The sequence below is a fragment of the Erythrolamprus reginae genome, chromosome 2 (assembly GCF_031021105.1).
Source record: "Erythrolamprus reginae isolate rEryReg1 chromosome 2, rEryReg1.hap1, whole genome shotgun sequence".
Classification (NCBI taxonomy): Eukaryota; Metazoa; Chordata; class Lepidosauria; order Squamata; family Dipsadidae; genus Erythrolamprus; species Erythrolamprus reginae.
In genome coordinates this window covers 27,773,481-27,790,710 of record NC_091951.1, presented here as the reverse complement: position 1 = coordinate 27,790,710, position 17,230 = coordinate 27,773,481, and the positions used below count along the sequence as shown (strand labels likewise).

At 47.2% G+C, this 17,230-nt stretch overlaps 1 protein-coding gene across 6 annotated transcripts in view; it reads right to left on the bottom strand.

Moving 5' to 3' along the window:
• The window catches only part of LOC139163021 (zinc finger protein 383-like), a 30,186-nt gene extending 13,320 nt beyond the window's left edge, over nt 1-16,866 (bottom strand). For 2 of the 6 annotated variants that reach the window (XM_070743924.1, XM_070743926.1), the window contains exons 1-5: nt 16,339-16,862; nt 10,679-10,763; nt 10,450-10,600; nt 8,231-8,344; nt 1,398-2,087 (exon numbers count right to left, since the gene is read on the bottom strand). In XM_070743924.1, the coding sequence (XP_070600025.1) occupies nt 1,398-2,087; nt 8,231-8,344; nt 10,450-10,600; nt 10,679-10,753 (1,030 nt within the window). In that variant the 5' untranslated portion in view covers nt 10,754-10,763; nt 16,339-16,862. Of the gene's footprint in view, nt 1-1,397; nt 2,088-8,230; nt 8,345-10,449; nt 10,601-10,678; nt 10,764-16,338 lie in introns of all 6 variants that reach the window. The other 4 variants (XM_070743925.1, XM_070743928.1, XM_070743929.1 and 1 more) reach the window with 3 other exon arrangements.
• Between the last annotated feature and the right edge of the window lie 364 nt (nt 16,867-17,230).

Here is a 17,230-nt window from a genome sequence, read left to right as displayed (position 1 = left end):
GAAGTCTGACGGCAGAAAAAGACTTCCTGGTCCATCTAGTCTGCCCTTACACTATTTCCTGTACAGTATTTTGTCTTCGGATGGATATATGGTATGTCTGTATGTTTGTCTGATTTTATAATAAGGGTTTTTTAGTTGTTTTAGTATTGGATTGTTACATGCAGGCATTCAAATCAAATCAAATCAAATCAAATCAAATCAAATCAAATCAAATCAAATCAAATCAAATCAAATCAAATCAAATCAAATCAAATCAAATCGTTCATCCCAGGCATCTTTAAATTTAGTTACTGTGGATTTACCAACCATGTCTGCTGGAAGTTTGTTCCAAGCATCTACTACTCTTTCAGTAAAATAATATTTTCTCACCTTGCTTCTGATCTTTCCCCCAACAAACCTCAGATTGTGCCCCCTTGTTCTTGTGTTCACTTTCCTATTAAAAACACGTCCCTCCTGAACCTTATTTAACCCTTTGACATATTTAGATGTTTCGATCATGTCCCCCCTTTCCCTTCTGTCCTCCAGACTATACAGACTGAGTTCATTAAGTCTTTCCTGATACGTTTTATGCTTAAGACCTTCCACCATTCTTGTAGCCCGTCTTTGGACCCGTTTAATTTTATCAATTGTCCATCTGCATTTAAAAGACAAAGACCACATTTGTGAAGACAGCAAAGTCCACATTTTGGACAGAGAGGAACTGCTGGACTTCAGCTAAGTGCTAGCTGTAGTTCAGCAGTTCAAATCTTACCACCGGCCCAAGGTTGACTCAGCCTGCCATCTTTCTGAGGTGGGTAAAATGAAGATACAGATTGTTGGGGGCAATATGCTGAGTCTGTAAACTGCTTAGAGAGGGCTGTAAGAGCACCATGGAGCGGTATATAAATGCTATTGCTACATGGGTTTGGGTGAACTCCAGGAGACTGTAGAGGGCAGTGGGGCTGGCGAGCTGTGGTGCATGGGATTATGAAGAGCCAGACACAATTTAGGACAGAAGGAAAAGGGGGGACATGATCGAAACATTTAAATATGTCAAAGGGTTAAATAAGGTTCAGGAGGGAAGTGTTTTTAATAGGAAAGTGAACACAAGAACAAGGGGACACAATCTGAGGTTAGTTGGGGGAAAGATCAAAAGCAACATGAGAAAATATTATTTCACTGAAAGAGTAGTAGATCCTTGGAACAAACGTCCAGCAGACGTGGTTGGTAAATCCACAGTAACTGAATTTAAACATGCCTGGGATAAACATATATCCATCCTAAGATAAAATACAAAAAATAGTATTAGGGCAGACTAGATGGATCATGAGGTCTATTTCTGCCGTCAGTCTTCTATGTTTCTAGTGACTGGGCAACAACAAGGAATCTATGAAAGCAGAGAATAAAATCAGACTTGCCCGCTAGTCTTTCCAGAGGTTCAGGACGGGGCGAGGCATCAAAGATGGCTTCCCTGTTGTTGAGGCCTCTGTAGGCTGCGTTGCCCAGGTGGACCCTCTGGTGCTTGGTCAGGTAGGGCCTCCAGCGGAAGCTCTCCCCGCATTGGAGGCACTTGTACGGCTTCTCCCCAGTGTGGATCCTCAGGTGTTCCGTCAGGGTGGAGCGCCGGTTGAAGCTCCGCCCACACCTGGGGCACTCGTAGGGCTTCTCGCCCGTGTGGATACGCCGGTGGGCACTTAAGTGGGAGCTCTGGATGAAGCGCTTGCCGCAAGCCAGGCACTCGTAGGGCTTCTCCCCCGTGTGGGTCCGCCAGTGGAGCAGGAATTCCGACTTGCAGTGAAACCACCGGTCGCATTCCGGGCACATGAGCTTCTTCCGGCCCATGTGGAACATGGAGTGTTTGGAATTGGCCGCCCTTCGGTGCCTGGATGGCTCCCGCCAGATTTGGTGTCCGGCCTGCAGCTCCCACTGTCTCTGCAGGCCACACCGGGCCTCTGACGCTAAGGAAGGGTTCTCTGCGGGTGCCCTCAGCAAAGCCCACGGGGGATCTTCCGGATCCAAGATTTCGGGTTCTGCGATCTCTTCCTTGATCTCCCTCACGATCACCTCGCTTGCTGGCATAATGGGAGAAGTGAACGCAAAATTGTTTCCTGAGGAAAAGAAAGGGTGTAATTTTTATTTTATATATTTATATTTTAATGTTTTTAGTGTTTAAATTGCTGTTAACTGTCTTTTTATACTATTATTAATTTAATTGTTTTTTAACGAAATTGGGGCTTTAAGTAATGGATGACTGGGATAAACATACTTGTGGTTACGAATGGAATGACTGGTACGATTGGATGGGCGGGGGCGGGGGGGGTATGGTATGGATGAGTGTATCGATAGTAGTGTGAATGATATGTCTGGCCCACCTGACGCCCGGGAGACAGGAGAGGGAGGGGCACCGATCTCTGGGGTGGCAGGGGGTCGGAATATCCCTGTGTTGCTGGGGAGAGGCAGATATGGCGGGGGCCACAGAGTTAGCCGTTCCAGGGGAACGAGGGACCGTTGCTTAATAACGGTCCCCTGTTCTGGCTCTGTGAGCCCAATCTTGGGTACTGGTGATGAGTGTAACTCTGGCCCTGGGCTCAGGTTGCTGCTGTTGAATGCCAGGTCGGTGGTTAATAAAGCTCTCCTCATCCGGGATCTGATCCTGGATGAGGAGGCCGACCTGGCATGTATTACTGAAACCTGGCTGGGCCCGGAGGGAGGTGTTCCTCTCTCTGAAATTTGCCCAGCCGGGTTTCAGATATGGCATCAACCGCGACCCCAGGGGAGGGGGGGAGGAGTGGCTATTGTAGCCAGGGAGAGCCTTTGCCTGCGTAGACTCATTGCTCCGGAAATAGCGGGTTGCGAGTCTCTCTTGATGAAGTTGGACTTAGGAGTTCAGGTGGGCTTATTTCTCACGTACCTGCCTCCCAGCTGCGTGTCAAAAGCCCTGCCTGTGCTACTCGAGGAGGTAGCCGGGTTGGCGGTAGAGTTCCCCAGACTTATTGTCTTGGGGGACTTCAATCTGCCGTCACTCGGCGAAACCTCTGGGTTGGCACAGGAGTTCATGGCCACCATGACAGCCGTGGACCTGACTCAAGTAGTTCAGGGTCCGACTCACGAGGGAGGGCACGCACCTGACATGGTATTCCTTTCCGAGCAATTGAGTAATGGTCTGAGACTAAGGGGCTTAGAAGTGTTGCCTTTGTCATGGTCAGACCATTTTCTACTACGGCTTGACTTCCTGGCTCCAATCCTCCCCCGCAGGGAGGCGGAACCAATGAAGATGTTCCGCCCCAGGCGCCTGATGGACCCAGAGGGCTTTCAGACGGCGCTTGGGGTTATTCCAGAGGCACTCGTCCACAGTTCGGCGGAGTCTCTCGCAGAGGCCTGGAACACGGCTGCAGCGGGGGCTCTTGACCGGATTGCGCCTTTGCGACCTCTCCGAGGCGTTAGACCCCGTAGAGCCCCATGGTTCAACGAGGAGCTCCGGGAGTTGAAACGCCAAAAGAGACGTCTAGAGAAGCGATGGAGGAAGAGTAGGTCTGAATCCGACCGAACACTTGTAAGAGCTTTTATTAAGACTTACAAAGTGGCGCTCAAGGCGGCAAGATGCGCGTACCATGCCGCCTTGATTGCATCAGCGGAATCCCGCCCGGCCGCTCTGTTTAGGGTGACCCGCTCCCTTCTCAACCAGGGGGGAGTTGGGGAGCCCTTACAGAGTAGTGCCGAGGATTTTAACACGTTTTTCGCTGATAAAGTCGCTCGGATCCGGGCCGATCTCGACTCCAATTGTATAACAGAGTCGACTGACAATGAGTCAGTCGAGGTGACTGGGGCACGTACTTGTCCACCTGTCTGGGAAGAGTTTGATCTGGTGACACCTGATGAAGTGGACAAGGCCATCGGAGCTGTGAGTTCCGCCACCTGTTTACTGGATCCGTGTCCCTCCTGGTTGGTTTCGGCCAGCAGGGAGGTGACACGGAGCTGGGCCCAGGAGATTACCAACGCTTCCTTGGGGAGGGGAGTTTTTCCATCACTCTATAAAGAAGCGCTTGTGCGCCCCCTCCTCAAGAAGCCCTCCCTGGACCCAGCCGTACTTAACAACTATCGTCCAGTCTCCAACCTTCCCTTTATGGGGAAGGTTGTCGAGAAGGTGGTGGCACTCCAGCTCCAGCGGTCCTTGGAAGAAGCCGATTATCTAGGTCCCCAGCAGTCGGGTTTCAGGGCCGGTTACAGCACGGAAACCGCTTTGGTCGCGTTGATGGATGATCTCTGGCGGGCCCGGGACAGGGGTTTATCCTCTGTCCTGGTGCTCCTTGACCTCTCAGCGGCTTTCGATACCATCGACCATGGTATCCTTCTGCACCGGCTGGAGGGGTTGGGAGTGGGAGGCACTGTCCTTCAGTGGTTCTCCTCCTACCTCTCTGGCCGGTCGCAGTCGGTGTTAGTGGGGGGCCAGAGGTCGACTCCTAGGTTTCTCCCTTGTGGGGTGCCTCAGGGGTCGGTCCTCTCCCCCCTGCTATTTAACATCTACATGAAACCGCTGGGCGAGATCATCCAAGGACATGGGGTGAGGTATCATCAATATGCGGATGATACCCAGCTTTACATCTCCACCCCATGCCCAGTCAACGAAGCGGTGGAAGTGATGTGCCGGTGCCTGGAGGCTGTTGGGGCCTGGATGGGTGTCAACAGACTCAAGCTCAACCCGGATAAGACGGAGTGGCTGTGGGTTCTGCCTCCCAAGGACAATCCCATCTGTCCGTCCATCACCCTGGGGGGGGAATTATTGACCCCCTCAGAGAGGGTCCGCAACTTGGGCGTCCTCCTCGATCCACAGCTCACATTAGAACAACATCTTTCAGCTGTGGCGAGGGGGGCGTTTGCCCAGGTTCGCCTGGTGCACCAGTTGCGGCCCTATCTGGACCGGGACTCATTGCTCACAGTCACTCATGCCCTCATCACCTCGAGGTTCGACTACTGTAATGCTCTCTACATGGGGCTACCTTTGAAAAGTGTTCGGAAACTTCAGATCGTGCAAAATGCAGCTGCGAGAGCAGTCATGGGCCTACCTAGGTATGCCCATGTTTCACCATCACTCCGCAGTCTGCATTGGTTGCCGATCAATTTCCGGTCACAATTCAAAGTGTTGGTTATGACCTTTAAAGCCCTTCATGGCATCGGACCAGAATATCTCCGAGACCGCCTCCTGCCGCACGAATCCCAGCGACCGATTAGGTCCCACAGAGTGGGCCTTCTCCGGGTCCCGTCAACTAAACAATGTCGGTTGGCGGGCCCCAGGGGAAGAGCCTTCTCTGTGGCGGCACCGACTCTCTGGAACCAACTCCCCCCGGAGATTAGAACTGCCCCTACTCTTCCTGCCTTCCGTAAACTCCTTAAAACCCACCTTTGCCGTCAGGCATGGGGGAACTGAAACATCTCCCCCTGGGCACGTTTAATTTATGCATGGTATGTCTGTGTGTGTGACTGTTAGCATATGGGGTTTTTTAAATATTTAAATATTTTAAATTTGTCTGATTGCTTATGATTTGTTTTTTACATGTTGTGAGCCGCCCCGAGTCTTCGGAGAGGGGCGGCATACAAATCTAAGTAATAAAATAAATAATAAATAAATAAGTGACAAGTAGAGAAAAGAAGTTCTCTCTCTGGTTTCTAACTCTAGAGCAGGAGTCTCAAATGCAAGGCCCATGGGGTGCTTAGGTCTGGCTCACAGGGCTGTCCAGGAAACAGTAAAGGACCAGCCCGCGGTGCCAGCAAAAACGGAGGCCATTGCAGCTGAAAATGGAGCTCCTGAGGGCTGTGTGTGGCCCTCGCGGGCTCCGTTTTCACTGGCAGAGGGTTTCAAAAGGCTGTTTTAGCTAGAAATGGAGCTTGGGAGCTTGTTTTCACTGGCAGAGTGTTCGGGCCACCAAAGGTGCCCCGACATGAGTGATATCAGCTGGCCACACCCACCTCAGCTCTCCAAGGTCAAATATAACCCAGATGCAGCTTTCAATGAAATCCAGTTTGACAACCCTGCTCTAGAGTAATATGGTTAATAGTGTGTAGTTTTGGGGTATCATCATCATCATCATCATAATTTATTAGATTTGTATACCACCTCTCTCCAAAGACTCCCTGAATTACAATACACAGAGGCCTTGGCTGCCATCCAGGTACCCCCCCCAATACCCCCCCCCCACACTTTTGTGGACATCCTTGAACAAATGATAAAGGAGGATAGTCTGATCTGAAGGACTTGGGGGAAAAGGAATCCTCAGTCTGAGTATTGTATTGGCAGTTCTGTGTTAGCAAAAACTTCAGAAGAGAAGGATTTAGGGGTAGTGATTTCTGACAGTCTCAAAATGGGTGAGCAGTGTGGTTGGGCGGTAGGAAAAGCAAGTAGGATGCTTGGCTGCATAGCTAGAGGTATAACAAGCAGGAAGAGGGAGATTGTGATCCCCTTATATAGAGCGCTGGTGAGACCACATTTGGAGTACTGTGTTCAGTTCTGGAGACCTCACCTACAAAAAGATATTGACAAAATTGAACGGGTCCAAAGACGGGCTACAAGAATGGTGGAAGGTCTTAAGCATAAAACGTATCAGGAAAGACTTAATGAACTCAATCTGTATAGTCTGGAGGACAGAAGGAAAAGGGGGGGCATGATCGAAACATTTAAATATATTAAAGGGTTAAATAAGGTCCAGGAGGGAACTGTTTTTAATAGGAAAGTGAACACAAGAACAAGGAGACACAATCTGAAGTTAGTTGGGGGAAACATCAAAAGCAACACGAGAAAATATTATTTTACTGAAAGAGTAGTAGATCCTTGGAACAAACTTCCAGCAGACGTGGTTAGTAAATCCACAGTAACTGAATTTAAACATGCCTGGGATAAACATATATCCATCCTAAGAAAATAGTAAAAGGGCTGACTAGATGGATCATGAGGTCTTTTTCTGCCGTCAGACTTCTATGTATTTATGTTTCTATCTGAAGGGTCCATGGTGGGTTTTTTTCTTGCAGATGTTTCATTACCCAAACTAGGCAACATCATCAGTGTTTAGTAAGGAATGGGGTTTGCTCTCAATTTATATTCTAGCAGCTTGCCCTGTCAGTGTTGGTGGCCGTGGCCTTGGAGGTTCTTCGGCTGGGCTGTTTACTCTTAGCCTGCTTTGCAATTCCTTGATTGGGGTACTGTTTACTTTTTGATTGTTGGTCTGAAGTTTTTGTTCCTTTTTTGTTTATTGATTATCTCTTTTGCACAGTCTGTAGATGTTGTTTATGTCTATGTGTCTATTGAGGGCCCATTTGTCAGAGTGCTAAAATTCCAGGAATAGTCTAGAGCAGTAATGGCAAACCTATGGCACGGGTGCCACAGGGGACATGCAGAGCTATATATCTGCTGGCACATGAGCCATTGCCCTAGTTCAGCTCCAAGATGCATGTGTGTGCTGGCCAGCTGATTTTTGGCTTGCACAGAGGCTCTGGGAGGGTGTTTTTGGCTTCCAGAGAGCCTCCAGGAGGATGGGGGAGGGCATTTTTACCCTCTCCCAGCTCCAGGGAAGCCTTTGGAGCCTTGGGAGGGCAAAACACAAGCTTACTGGGCCCACCAGAAGTTGGGAAACTAGCCTCCAGAAGGCTTCCGGGGATGGGAGAAGCTGCTTTTGCCCTCCCCAGGCACAGAATTATGGGTTTGGAAACTCGGGAATGTGTGATAGTGCGCCTGGCACCTGAGGGAAAAAAGGTTCACTACCACTGATCTAGAGTTTTTGGAACTTGGTTTGCTCTATGATGATTTCAGCAGTTTCCCATATGAAACTACGATTAAGTCCGACCGTATGTTATGCAATTAAAGAGTTTTCATCTTATCTTTTGACTACTAGTTGGTGTAGATGGATACACACATGGATGAATTCCTGAAATTCTGGCACTCTGACAAACTGACCATCGATAGACACATAAATAATGTTTACATACAGTGCAAAAAGAGACCATCAACAACGGACTAAAGTGGATACAAGGAACCAATCAGGAATCAGTTTTTTTGGGACTTCTAAGATATGGACCAATCAGAGACCAGCTGGTCAGCTTCATATACAAGAGCTTAGTTAGGTTAGTTCAGCTGTGTATGGGCTGCCAAGGGGCACACTAGAAAGCCACTCACTTGGTCTCCAAACATACCGGACACAGCTTTTGGTGGAACATCAGGACAACAGAAAATTAGACCACGGCCATTTAGCTCTTTTTCTCTCACCTTCATAAAGGTTGAGGGGGACTTTTTTCTCTTCTGAAGCTGCCTGGACAGGGACCCATGGCTCTTCTCCTCGCTCCAGACGACAGATCACTTCAGGCTTGGGGATTGCAACAGCTGCATTGCGTGCAGGCAAACACAACACACGTACACGAAAGAAGGAGAAAACGATAACGTTGGTTAAATAGTGTGGCAGCCTCACAACTGACACCAAGTGCAGTGAATGTCCCAAAGTATAATAATAATAATAATAATAATAATAATAATAATAATAATAATAATAATAATTTATTGGATTTGTATGACGCCCCTCTCCGTAGACTCGGGGCGGGTAAGAATGTTTAAAGAGTCTGATTTTCTACCAATAACGCAAAATGAAATGTTCTTTGGACAATGTAGGAAATGCTTGCGAGTTTCAGGCAGCAGTGGTCACCCTGCAAATCAAAGGGAATTTTGTGTTTTTTAAAAAATGGTTGAATCTTGAGGAGCCCCAAGCTAGAGATGGCTACAGGTCCGGGGTGGGTTCGAACCTACTTCAACTCTGTGGGACTTAACCGATTGCTGAGAGCCTCCGGGGGGATGGGGGAGGGCGTTTGTACTCTCCCCCAGCTCCAGGGAAGCCTTTGACACCTGGGGAGGGCAAAACACGACCCTACTGGGCCCACCAGAAGTTGAGAGAGGCTATTTCCAGCCTCCAGAGGACCGCTGGAGGGCGGGGAAAGCTGTTTTTGCCCTCCCCAGGCATTGAATTATGGGTGTGGGAACTCGCGTATACGTGATAGCATGCACGCATGTTCTTTCGGCACCCGAGGAAAAAGTGGTTCGCCATCACTGCCCTATACCATTTCAGACAAGTGACTGTTCTTAAAAACCTCCAGGGATGAATCACCCACAACTTCTGGTGGCAAGCTGTTCCACTGGTTAATTGTCCTCACTGTAAAGGAAGCTCCTCCTTAATTCCAAATTGCTTCTCTCCTTGATTGGTTTCCCTCCATTGTTTCTTGTCCCGCCTTCTGGTGCTTTGGAAAATAAATTGACACCCTCCCTCCCCCCGCTTTCTGATAGCCTCTCAAACACTGGAAAGACTGCTATTATGTCCTGTTGTGGTTGGCTCTGGCCCAGCTCCTGCCCCAGGGAATGGGGAGGTGGATGCAGGGGAAAATTCAACATGTCACAGGCCTGTGTTATTGTCGACAGAATCAGTTCAGAGTTTAGTTTCCTCGGATGAAGAAGAAGGTGGGAGTGACTCGGCAGAGGAGGGCTTGGCACACAGCCCAGGCAGTCAATCTCCCTTATCTTCAGATGATTCAGATGATGACATTTTGGACCCACGCAAGCGCAGAATTATGCGTAGAAGAGACCAAATAAGAACATATTACAGGAAATAAGGGAGGCTACCTGTGTTTGGGTGGGGCTCCAGTAATTAGGGCTGCTGCTATAAATAGCAGCATGTGGGTTTGGCCGTTGTGGAAGAATATCTGATCGGAGCTCGTCAGGAATCTTATGTTGCTGGACTTTGTTGCTTTTTCACGCCTTTGAAACCATAGCAGAGCCACGTGTGTGTGTCTGTGTGTGTGTGTGTGTGTGTCTGTGTGTGTGTGTCTCACTTCGTTGGAAGAAGAAGGGGTGTGAAGTGTCTTCACAGCTGCTAGCTAAGTACTTAATGACTGCTTAAGGGAAATTGTACAGACAACCCGGTTGTTTTGGGAAGAGTGCTCTTTGCAATAAAAAAAGGAGTGCTTAGTTTATTTTGAATTTTGGGATAAAGAACATTGTTTTGAATTTTCAAACGTGTGTGTGTCTGAAATATGTACCCTTGAATTTTCGGGAGGCTCCTATTAGAGAGCCCGGCAGAACATGTCCCTGCTAATTTTTCTTTTCTTTAGAGTAGCAAAACCCAAATCCCTCATATGTTTTAGTGTCCAGGCCTTTCATCACCTTAATTGCTCTTTTCTGCATTTTTTCTAAAGTCTCAACCTCTTTTTTGTAATCTGGTAACCAAACCTGGATGCAGCATTAGTATGTGGCCTGGATGTAGTAAGTGTGGCCTTATTAAGGCCTTATAAATTGGTAGTGGGTGACCTAAATCAAGTCTACCTGTAAAAGTACAGCTGGCTGAGAGATTGCTTCAACCCCCCCCCCCCCCAAATTTTGCTGCAATTCCCATTTGCACCCCACTAAATAAAGGGGTGCAGTAGGTGTGGGGAAGGGGGAATTTTTACCCAGCGAAGCCACAGTCTCGTAGTTTTCTTGCATGACGTCCCAGTACAGGTCTCTCTGCTCTGCGTCCAGGAGTTTCCATTCTACCTCGGTGAAGTACACAGCCACCTCTTCAAATGAGAACGGTGGTGCCTGCAAGGGGGACAGAAAAGACTGGGGCGACGGTTTCCCTTGGGAGCTTCATTTTATTACGCGTGTCGCGTTTCGGTTCCCCCACAACCCCTCTGCTACCTGAAAAGGTTCCGTGGTCACCATCTCTGTTCCTCCCGGAGGAGGGAATGTTCCAAAGACAAACACACACATCATTTTGCCAAATCTGTCAGGGGAGAAAAGGGGAGGTCAGAGTGGGTACCGTGCAGGGGTGGGATTCAAAATTTGTTACTACCAGTTCTGTGTATGTATGAATGTATGCACAGTGATCCCTCGATTTTCGCGATCTCGATCTTCGTAAAACGCTATATTTTTCCCACCCGATGACGTCACTCTCTTCCTTTATCATCTTTCTTTCTCTCTCTCTTTCTCTATCTTGCTTCTTCCTCTCTCACACTCTCTTCCTCCCTCTCTCATCTCTTTCTTTCCTTCTCTCTCTTTCTCTATCTCTCCCCCTCTTGCTCTCGAGCGGCGGGCGGTGGGCGGGTGGGCGAGTGGCGGGCGGGCAGCAGCGAGGAGCCGAAGATCGGGGTTTCCCCTTTGCATGGGCGGCGGGGAAACCCCGATCTTCGGCTCCTCGCTGCTGCGGTGCTGCCGAGCAGATCAGCTGCTGGGCGGCCGAAGAAACCTTCCCTGGGTCTTCCCCGCCGCCCACGCAAACTCCACCATCTGCGCATGCGCGGCCATGGAAAAAGGGCGCGCATGCGCAGATGGTGTTTTTACTTCCGCACCACTATATCGCGAAAAATCGAGTATCGCGAGGGGTCTTGGAACGTAACCCTCGCGATACTCGAGGGATCACTGTATATATGTATGTATGTATTTGTTTTGTCATGTTTATGTATAGTTTATATTGAAAGTGGGGACCCCTTGAGAGCTGTAGGCAATGAAATCTCATTTTAATGTATGCTGATTAGGGTACTTCAAAGTGACAATAAAGATTTTTCTATTTTCTATTTTTTACATTCTACATTCCATTCCATTGTCTATAGTCTATATTCTACACTGCTCAAAAATGTAAAGGGAACACTTAAACAACACAATATAACTCCAAGTAAATCAAACTTCTGTGAAATCAAACTGTCCACTTAGGAAGCAACACTGATTGACAATCAATTTCACCTGCTGTTGTGCACATTCAGCTTTAATTTCATTCATTCAGATCTAGGATGTGTTGAGTGTTCCCTTTATTTTTCTGAGCAGTATTCTATATTCTATATAGTATTCCATTCCATTTTCTTTTCTTTCCTGTTCTGTTGTAATCATAGATTTATAAGCACTGAAATTAAGGAAAGATATTACTGGAGAGTGATATTTAAGCCTAAATTATGTGCTGTATAAAATCTTAATTCTTCCTCTATGGAAAGGCAGCCTAGGCTGATAAAGCATTCTGCAGAATCATGACCATATATGGAAAGCATTTAAAGAAAACATATAGAACTTCCATGTAGGGAAATATATGGTATGCATTACTGACATTCCTTTGCAATCACACAACCATGGGAAAAGGCAAGGAATGTAAGAACTTTGCCTTATATGGTGCTGGTTTAAATGTATGTGGCATTTGCTAATTGGTCATTCTGTACCACATGTCAGAACTGTCAATACACAATAAATAGGAGACACCTGGATCCATTCTTGGTCGTCCTCCCAAAAACTTTCTCTCTGTCGCTTCATTCTGATGTGACCATATCATGGCATGCAGTGCCTTTCCCGAGGGCGACCCACTGAAGGAGGGCTGCATGCCTTCACTGTTCTATTCTATATTCCATTCCATTCCATTCTATATTCTATTCTATTCTACTCTACTCTATATTTATTTTATTTATTTATTTATTTTATTACTTAGATTTGTATGCCGCCCCTCTCCGAAGACTCGGGGCGGCTCACAACACGTGGAAACAAATCATAAATAATCTGACAATTTAAAATATTAAAGATTTAAAAAAGACCCCATATACTAACAGACACACACACAAGCATACCATACATAAATTAGACATGCCCAGGGGAAGATGTTTCAGTTCCCCCATGCCTGACGGCAAAGGTGGGTTTTAAGGAGTTTACGGAAGGCAGGAAGAGTAGGGGCAGTTCTAATCTCCGTGGGGAGTTGGTTCCAGAGGGCCGGTGCCGCCACAGAGAAGGCTCTTCCCCTGGGGCCCGCCAAACGACATTGTTTAGTTGACGGGACCCGGAGAAGGCCCACTCTGTGGGACCTAATCGGTCGCTGGGATTCGTGCGGCAGGAGGCGGTCTCGGAGATATTCCATTCTGTATTCTATATTCCATTCCATTCCAATAATCTGTTTTATTGTAAACTATATACAGTGGTACCTCATGATATGAACCCCTTGTAATACGAACCCCTCGTGATATGAACCCGGGGTTCAGAAATTTTTTGCCTCTTCTTACGAATTTTTTTTGGCTTACGAACCCACCGCAGATCGCAAAATGGCGCTTCACTGGGCGCCGCCGCCCGTCTGTCACCTTTTAAAACAGCCGGGGGGCTTCTCGGCGTTCTCCCGAACCTGAACCCAAACCCGAACTTTTCGGGTTCGGGTTCTGGAGGCTGCCGAGAAGCGCCCGGCTGTTTCAGAAGGTTACAGTCGGGCGGCAGCGCTTCTCGGCGGCCTCCCAAACCCGAACCCAAAAAGTTCGGGTTCAGGTTCGGGAGAATGCCGAGAAGCCCCCAGGCTGTTTTAAAAGGTGACAGCTGGGTGGCGGCGCCCAGCGGAGCGCCATTTTGCGATATTTTTTTTTCTGTTTGCACGGATTAATCGCTTTTACATTGTTTCCTATGGGAAACAATGTTTCGTCTTACGAACGTTTCGCCTTACGAACCTATTTCCGGAACCAATTAGGTTCGTAAGATGAGGTATTACAGTATATATAGTCTACGGAGAGGGGCAGCATACAAATCTAATAAATTGTTATTATTAAATTATTATCTATATATATTGATGTGATTCGACACAAAAAACATGTAACCCTTCCCTGGTACAGAGCTGAAGGGATTGGATACTGTAGCCTAGAGATTAATTCTCTGCCTTACAAGGCAAGGGTTGCAAGTTCAAGTCCCAGTGAGGTTATGGCTAGCTGGTGAGGCCAAAATAAGGCCGAAATAGATCTATCCTAGCCTCCCTTAATTTTCAAATTCAGCAAAAACATGTGACACACACACACAACCCCCCCTCCTACTAATATGATACAGGTAGTCATCAACTTACAACAACAATCGAGCCCAAAATTTATGTTGTTAAGTGAGACATTTGTTGCTGTGCCCATTTTACAACTTTTCTTGCCACATTGGTTAAATGAATCACTGCAGTCGCTAAATTAATAATGGGTTGTTAAGTGAATCTGGCTTCCCCATTGACTTTGCTTGTCAGAAGGTCATAAAGGGTGATCATAAGACAGCTCTCCCCCAAGGATGCTGCCATCACCATAAATATGAACCAGCTGCCAAGATAAGGTCGTAAGTCACTTTTTTCCAGTGATGCTATAACTTCGAATGGTCACTCAAGGAGGACTACCTGTATTAAGATGAACCCTTTGCCCAGGTTCGCCTGGTGTGCCAATTGTGGCTCTTTCTGGATCAGGAGGCCCTTCTCGCAGTCACCCATGCCCTTATCACCTCAAGGTTAGACTACTGACTACTGGGGCTACCCCTGAAGAGTGTTCGAGACTACAGCTGGTCCAGAACACAGTTGCACGAGTGGTTGTGAGTATACCTAGGTACCTCCACATTACACCAATCCTCACCAAGCTGCACTGGCTCCCAATGAGTCTCGGGATGCAATTCAAGGTATTGGTTATCACCTTTAAAGCCCTACATGGTTTAGATCCAGACTATCTTCGGGACCCCCCTCTTATCGCTCAGCTCCCAGCGACTGATAAGATCCTGTCGGCTAAACAATGCCGGTTGGTGGGGCTGTGGAGGAGAGCCTTCTTTGTGGCGGCACCAGCTCTCTGGAACCATCTACTCCCTGAGATGCATACTGCCCCCATCCTATAGGCCTTCTGAAAAGCCTTAAAGACTTGGCTGTGGCAGCAAGCCTGGAGCTATTAATCGGGTGATTTATCTCCAGGATCTGGTCACAAAAGTAGGATGTATGCTTTTTATAAAATTTTATATGTATTATTATATTTTATTTATATTTATTTATATGTATGATTATTTATTTCTTTATTATTTATTTATTTATTTATTTATTTATTATTTATTAGATTTGTATGTCGCCCTTCTCTGAGGACTCAGGGCGGCTAACAACATATAATATAACAATACAGTACAATGGCAAATCTAATTAAATTTAAAATTACAATCTAAAAAAAAATCTATATTTTTTTGGTATGATTTTACATAAGCACTTAGACTTATATACTGCTTCATAGTGCTTTTACATCCCTCGCTAAGCGGTTTACAGAATCAGCATATTGCCCCGCAACAATCTGGGTCCTCATTTTACCCACCTCGGAAGGATGGAAGGCTGGGTCAACCTTGAGCCGATGGTGAGATTTGAACTGCTGAACTACAGCTAGCAGTTAGCTGAAGCAGCCTGCAGTGCTGCACTCTAACCACTGCGCAAAAGCTCTTTAGGATTTTTTAAAATCTGTTGTAAACTGCCTAGAGTCCTTCGGGAGCTGGGCGGCATATTAGATAGATAGATAGATGATAGATAGATAGATAGATAGATAGATAGATGGATGGATGGATGGATAGATAGATAGATAGATGATAGATGGATGGATAGATAGATAGATAGATAGATAGATGATAGATGGATGGATAGATAGATAGATAGATAGATGATAGATAGATAGATAGATAGATAGATGATAGATGGATGGATAGATAGATGATAGATAGATCGATAGATCGATAGATGATAGATGGATGGATAGATAGATAGATAGATGATAGATGGATGGATGGATAGATAGATAGATAGATAGATAGATGATAGATAGATAGATAGATGATAGATGGATGGATAGATAGATAGATAGATAGATAGATGATAGATGGATGGATAGATAGATAGATAGATAGATGATAGATAGATCGATCGATCGATAGATAGATGATAGATGGATGGATAGATCGATAGATGATAGATAGATGGATAGATAGATGATAGATGGATGGATAGATAGATAGATAGATGATAGATAGATAGAGACAGACAGACAGATAGACAGATGATAGGTAGGTAGGTAGATAGGTAGATAGATAGATAGATAGATAGATGATAAATAGGTGCTAGATAGATAGATAGATAGATAGATAGATAGATAGATAGAGAGAGACAGACAGACAGACAGACAGATGATAGATAGATAGGTAGGTAGATAGATAGATGATAGATAGATGATAGATAGATAGAGACAGACAGACAGACAGATGATAGGTAGGTAGGTAGACAGATAGATAGATAGATGATAAATAGGTGATAGATAGATAGATAGATAGATAGATAGATAGATAGATAGATAGATAGATAGATAGATAGATAGATAGACAGATAGATAGCCAAGCCCAGGGGCATCATCTAAGACAGTGTGTCTCAGTAACTGAAGTTGTGTGAACTCCCACAATTCCCCAGCCAAATTGTTGCTCCCAACATCCAGAACTCTCCCTCAACCCCCAGAATGGATGCTTCAACCATCCAACCATCATTTTTTTAAAAAAGGCGAGGGGGAAAGAGAGGTGCATACAACAGAAGCAAGGCCGTGGGTTACCTTCTGTCAGCTCCAAACGCTTCTTTTCTGCTCCTCTCAAGGATGGAGGATGCCTCGGCTGGGTGGCTGGAGGGGAAGAATCTTAATAAGATCTCAGAGTTGGAGGGGACCTCAGAGGTCTTCTAGCCCAACCCCGTGCTCCAATTCGAAAGAAGGGAGAGGATGGCAACTTGGGAGAGGCTGCCCACCCCGTCGCCAAGCCCGTCTTTGTTGGTCCAGACCGAGCGCCAAAGCCTCCTCCCCGAAGGCGCGGACTCTTCGGCTCCATGGACCGGATCTCGGAGCCTCGGCCTCGAGGAAGACCAGCCCCTCCGGAGGTCGCCGAGCGGGGGGAAAAAAAGAGGAGCTTCTTTCGGAGGCCGAGGCCAGTCCAGAAACCGGAGCCATCTGCTGGCCGCGCCGGCTGGGCCGAGAGTGGGAAGCAACCGGCGGGACGCACGGGAATTCCAAATTGTAGAGGAAGGGAGGGATCCCCAAGCCCAGCATTCCCAGCCAGCTGGGCCGACCGGGGGATGGTGGGCGTTGTGGCTCAGCTGCCGGATCTGGAAAGCCCTGGCTAAGCCGAGTCCTCGGGCTTGGTGGCCGGCTTACGATTTCCAACCTGGCGCCCTTCCTTTCCCTTCCCTGCGGAACCAGGTGGGCGTTGGCAAGCAGACAATAGTGGCCGGGGATAATGGGAGCGACTATGGTCAGTGGAGGCCGGGGAGAAGGAAGCCAGACTGGCGGTCCTTCAAAGCACCGCCGCAACTGAGGCCAACAGTTTCCGAGAGAGTTTTGGCCCGGTTTGCGACCTTTCTTGCCGCTTGCGTGAAGCGCTGCAGTTGTTCAGTGAGCAACCCGGTCGGTAAAAGGGAATCTGGCGTGCGGGAAGGTGACGAAAAGGAAGCCACGT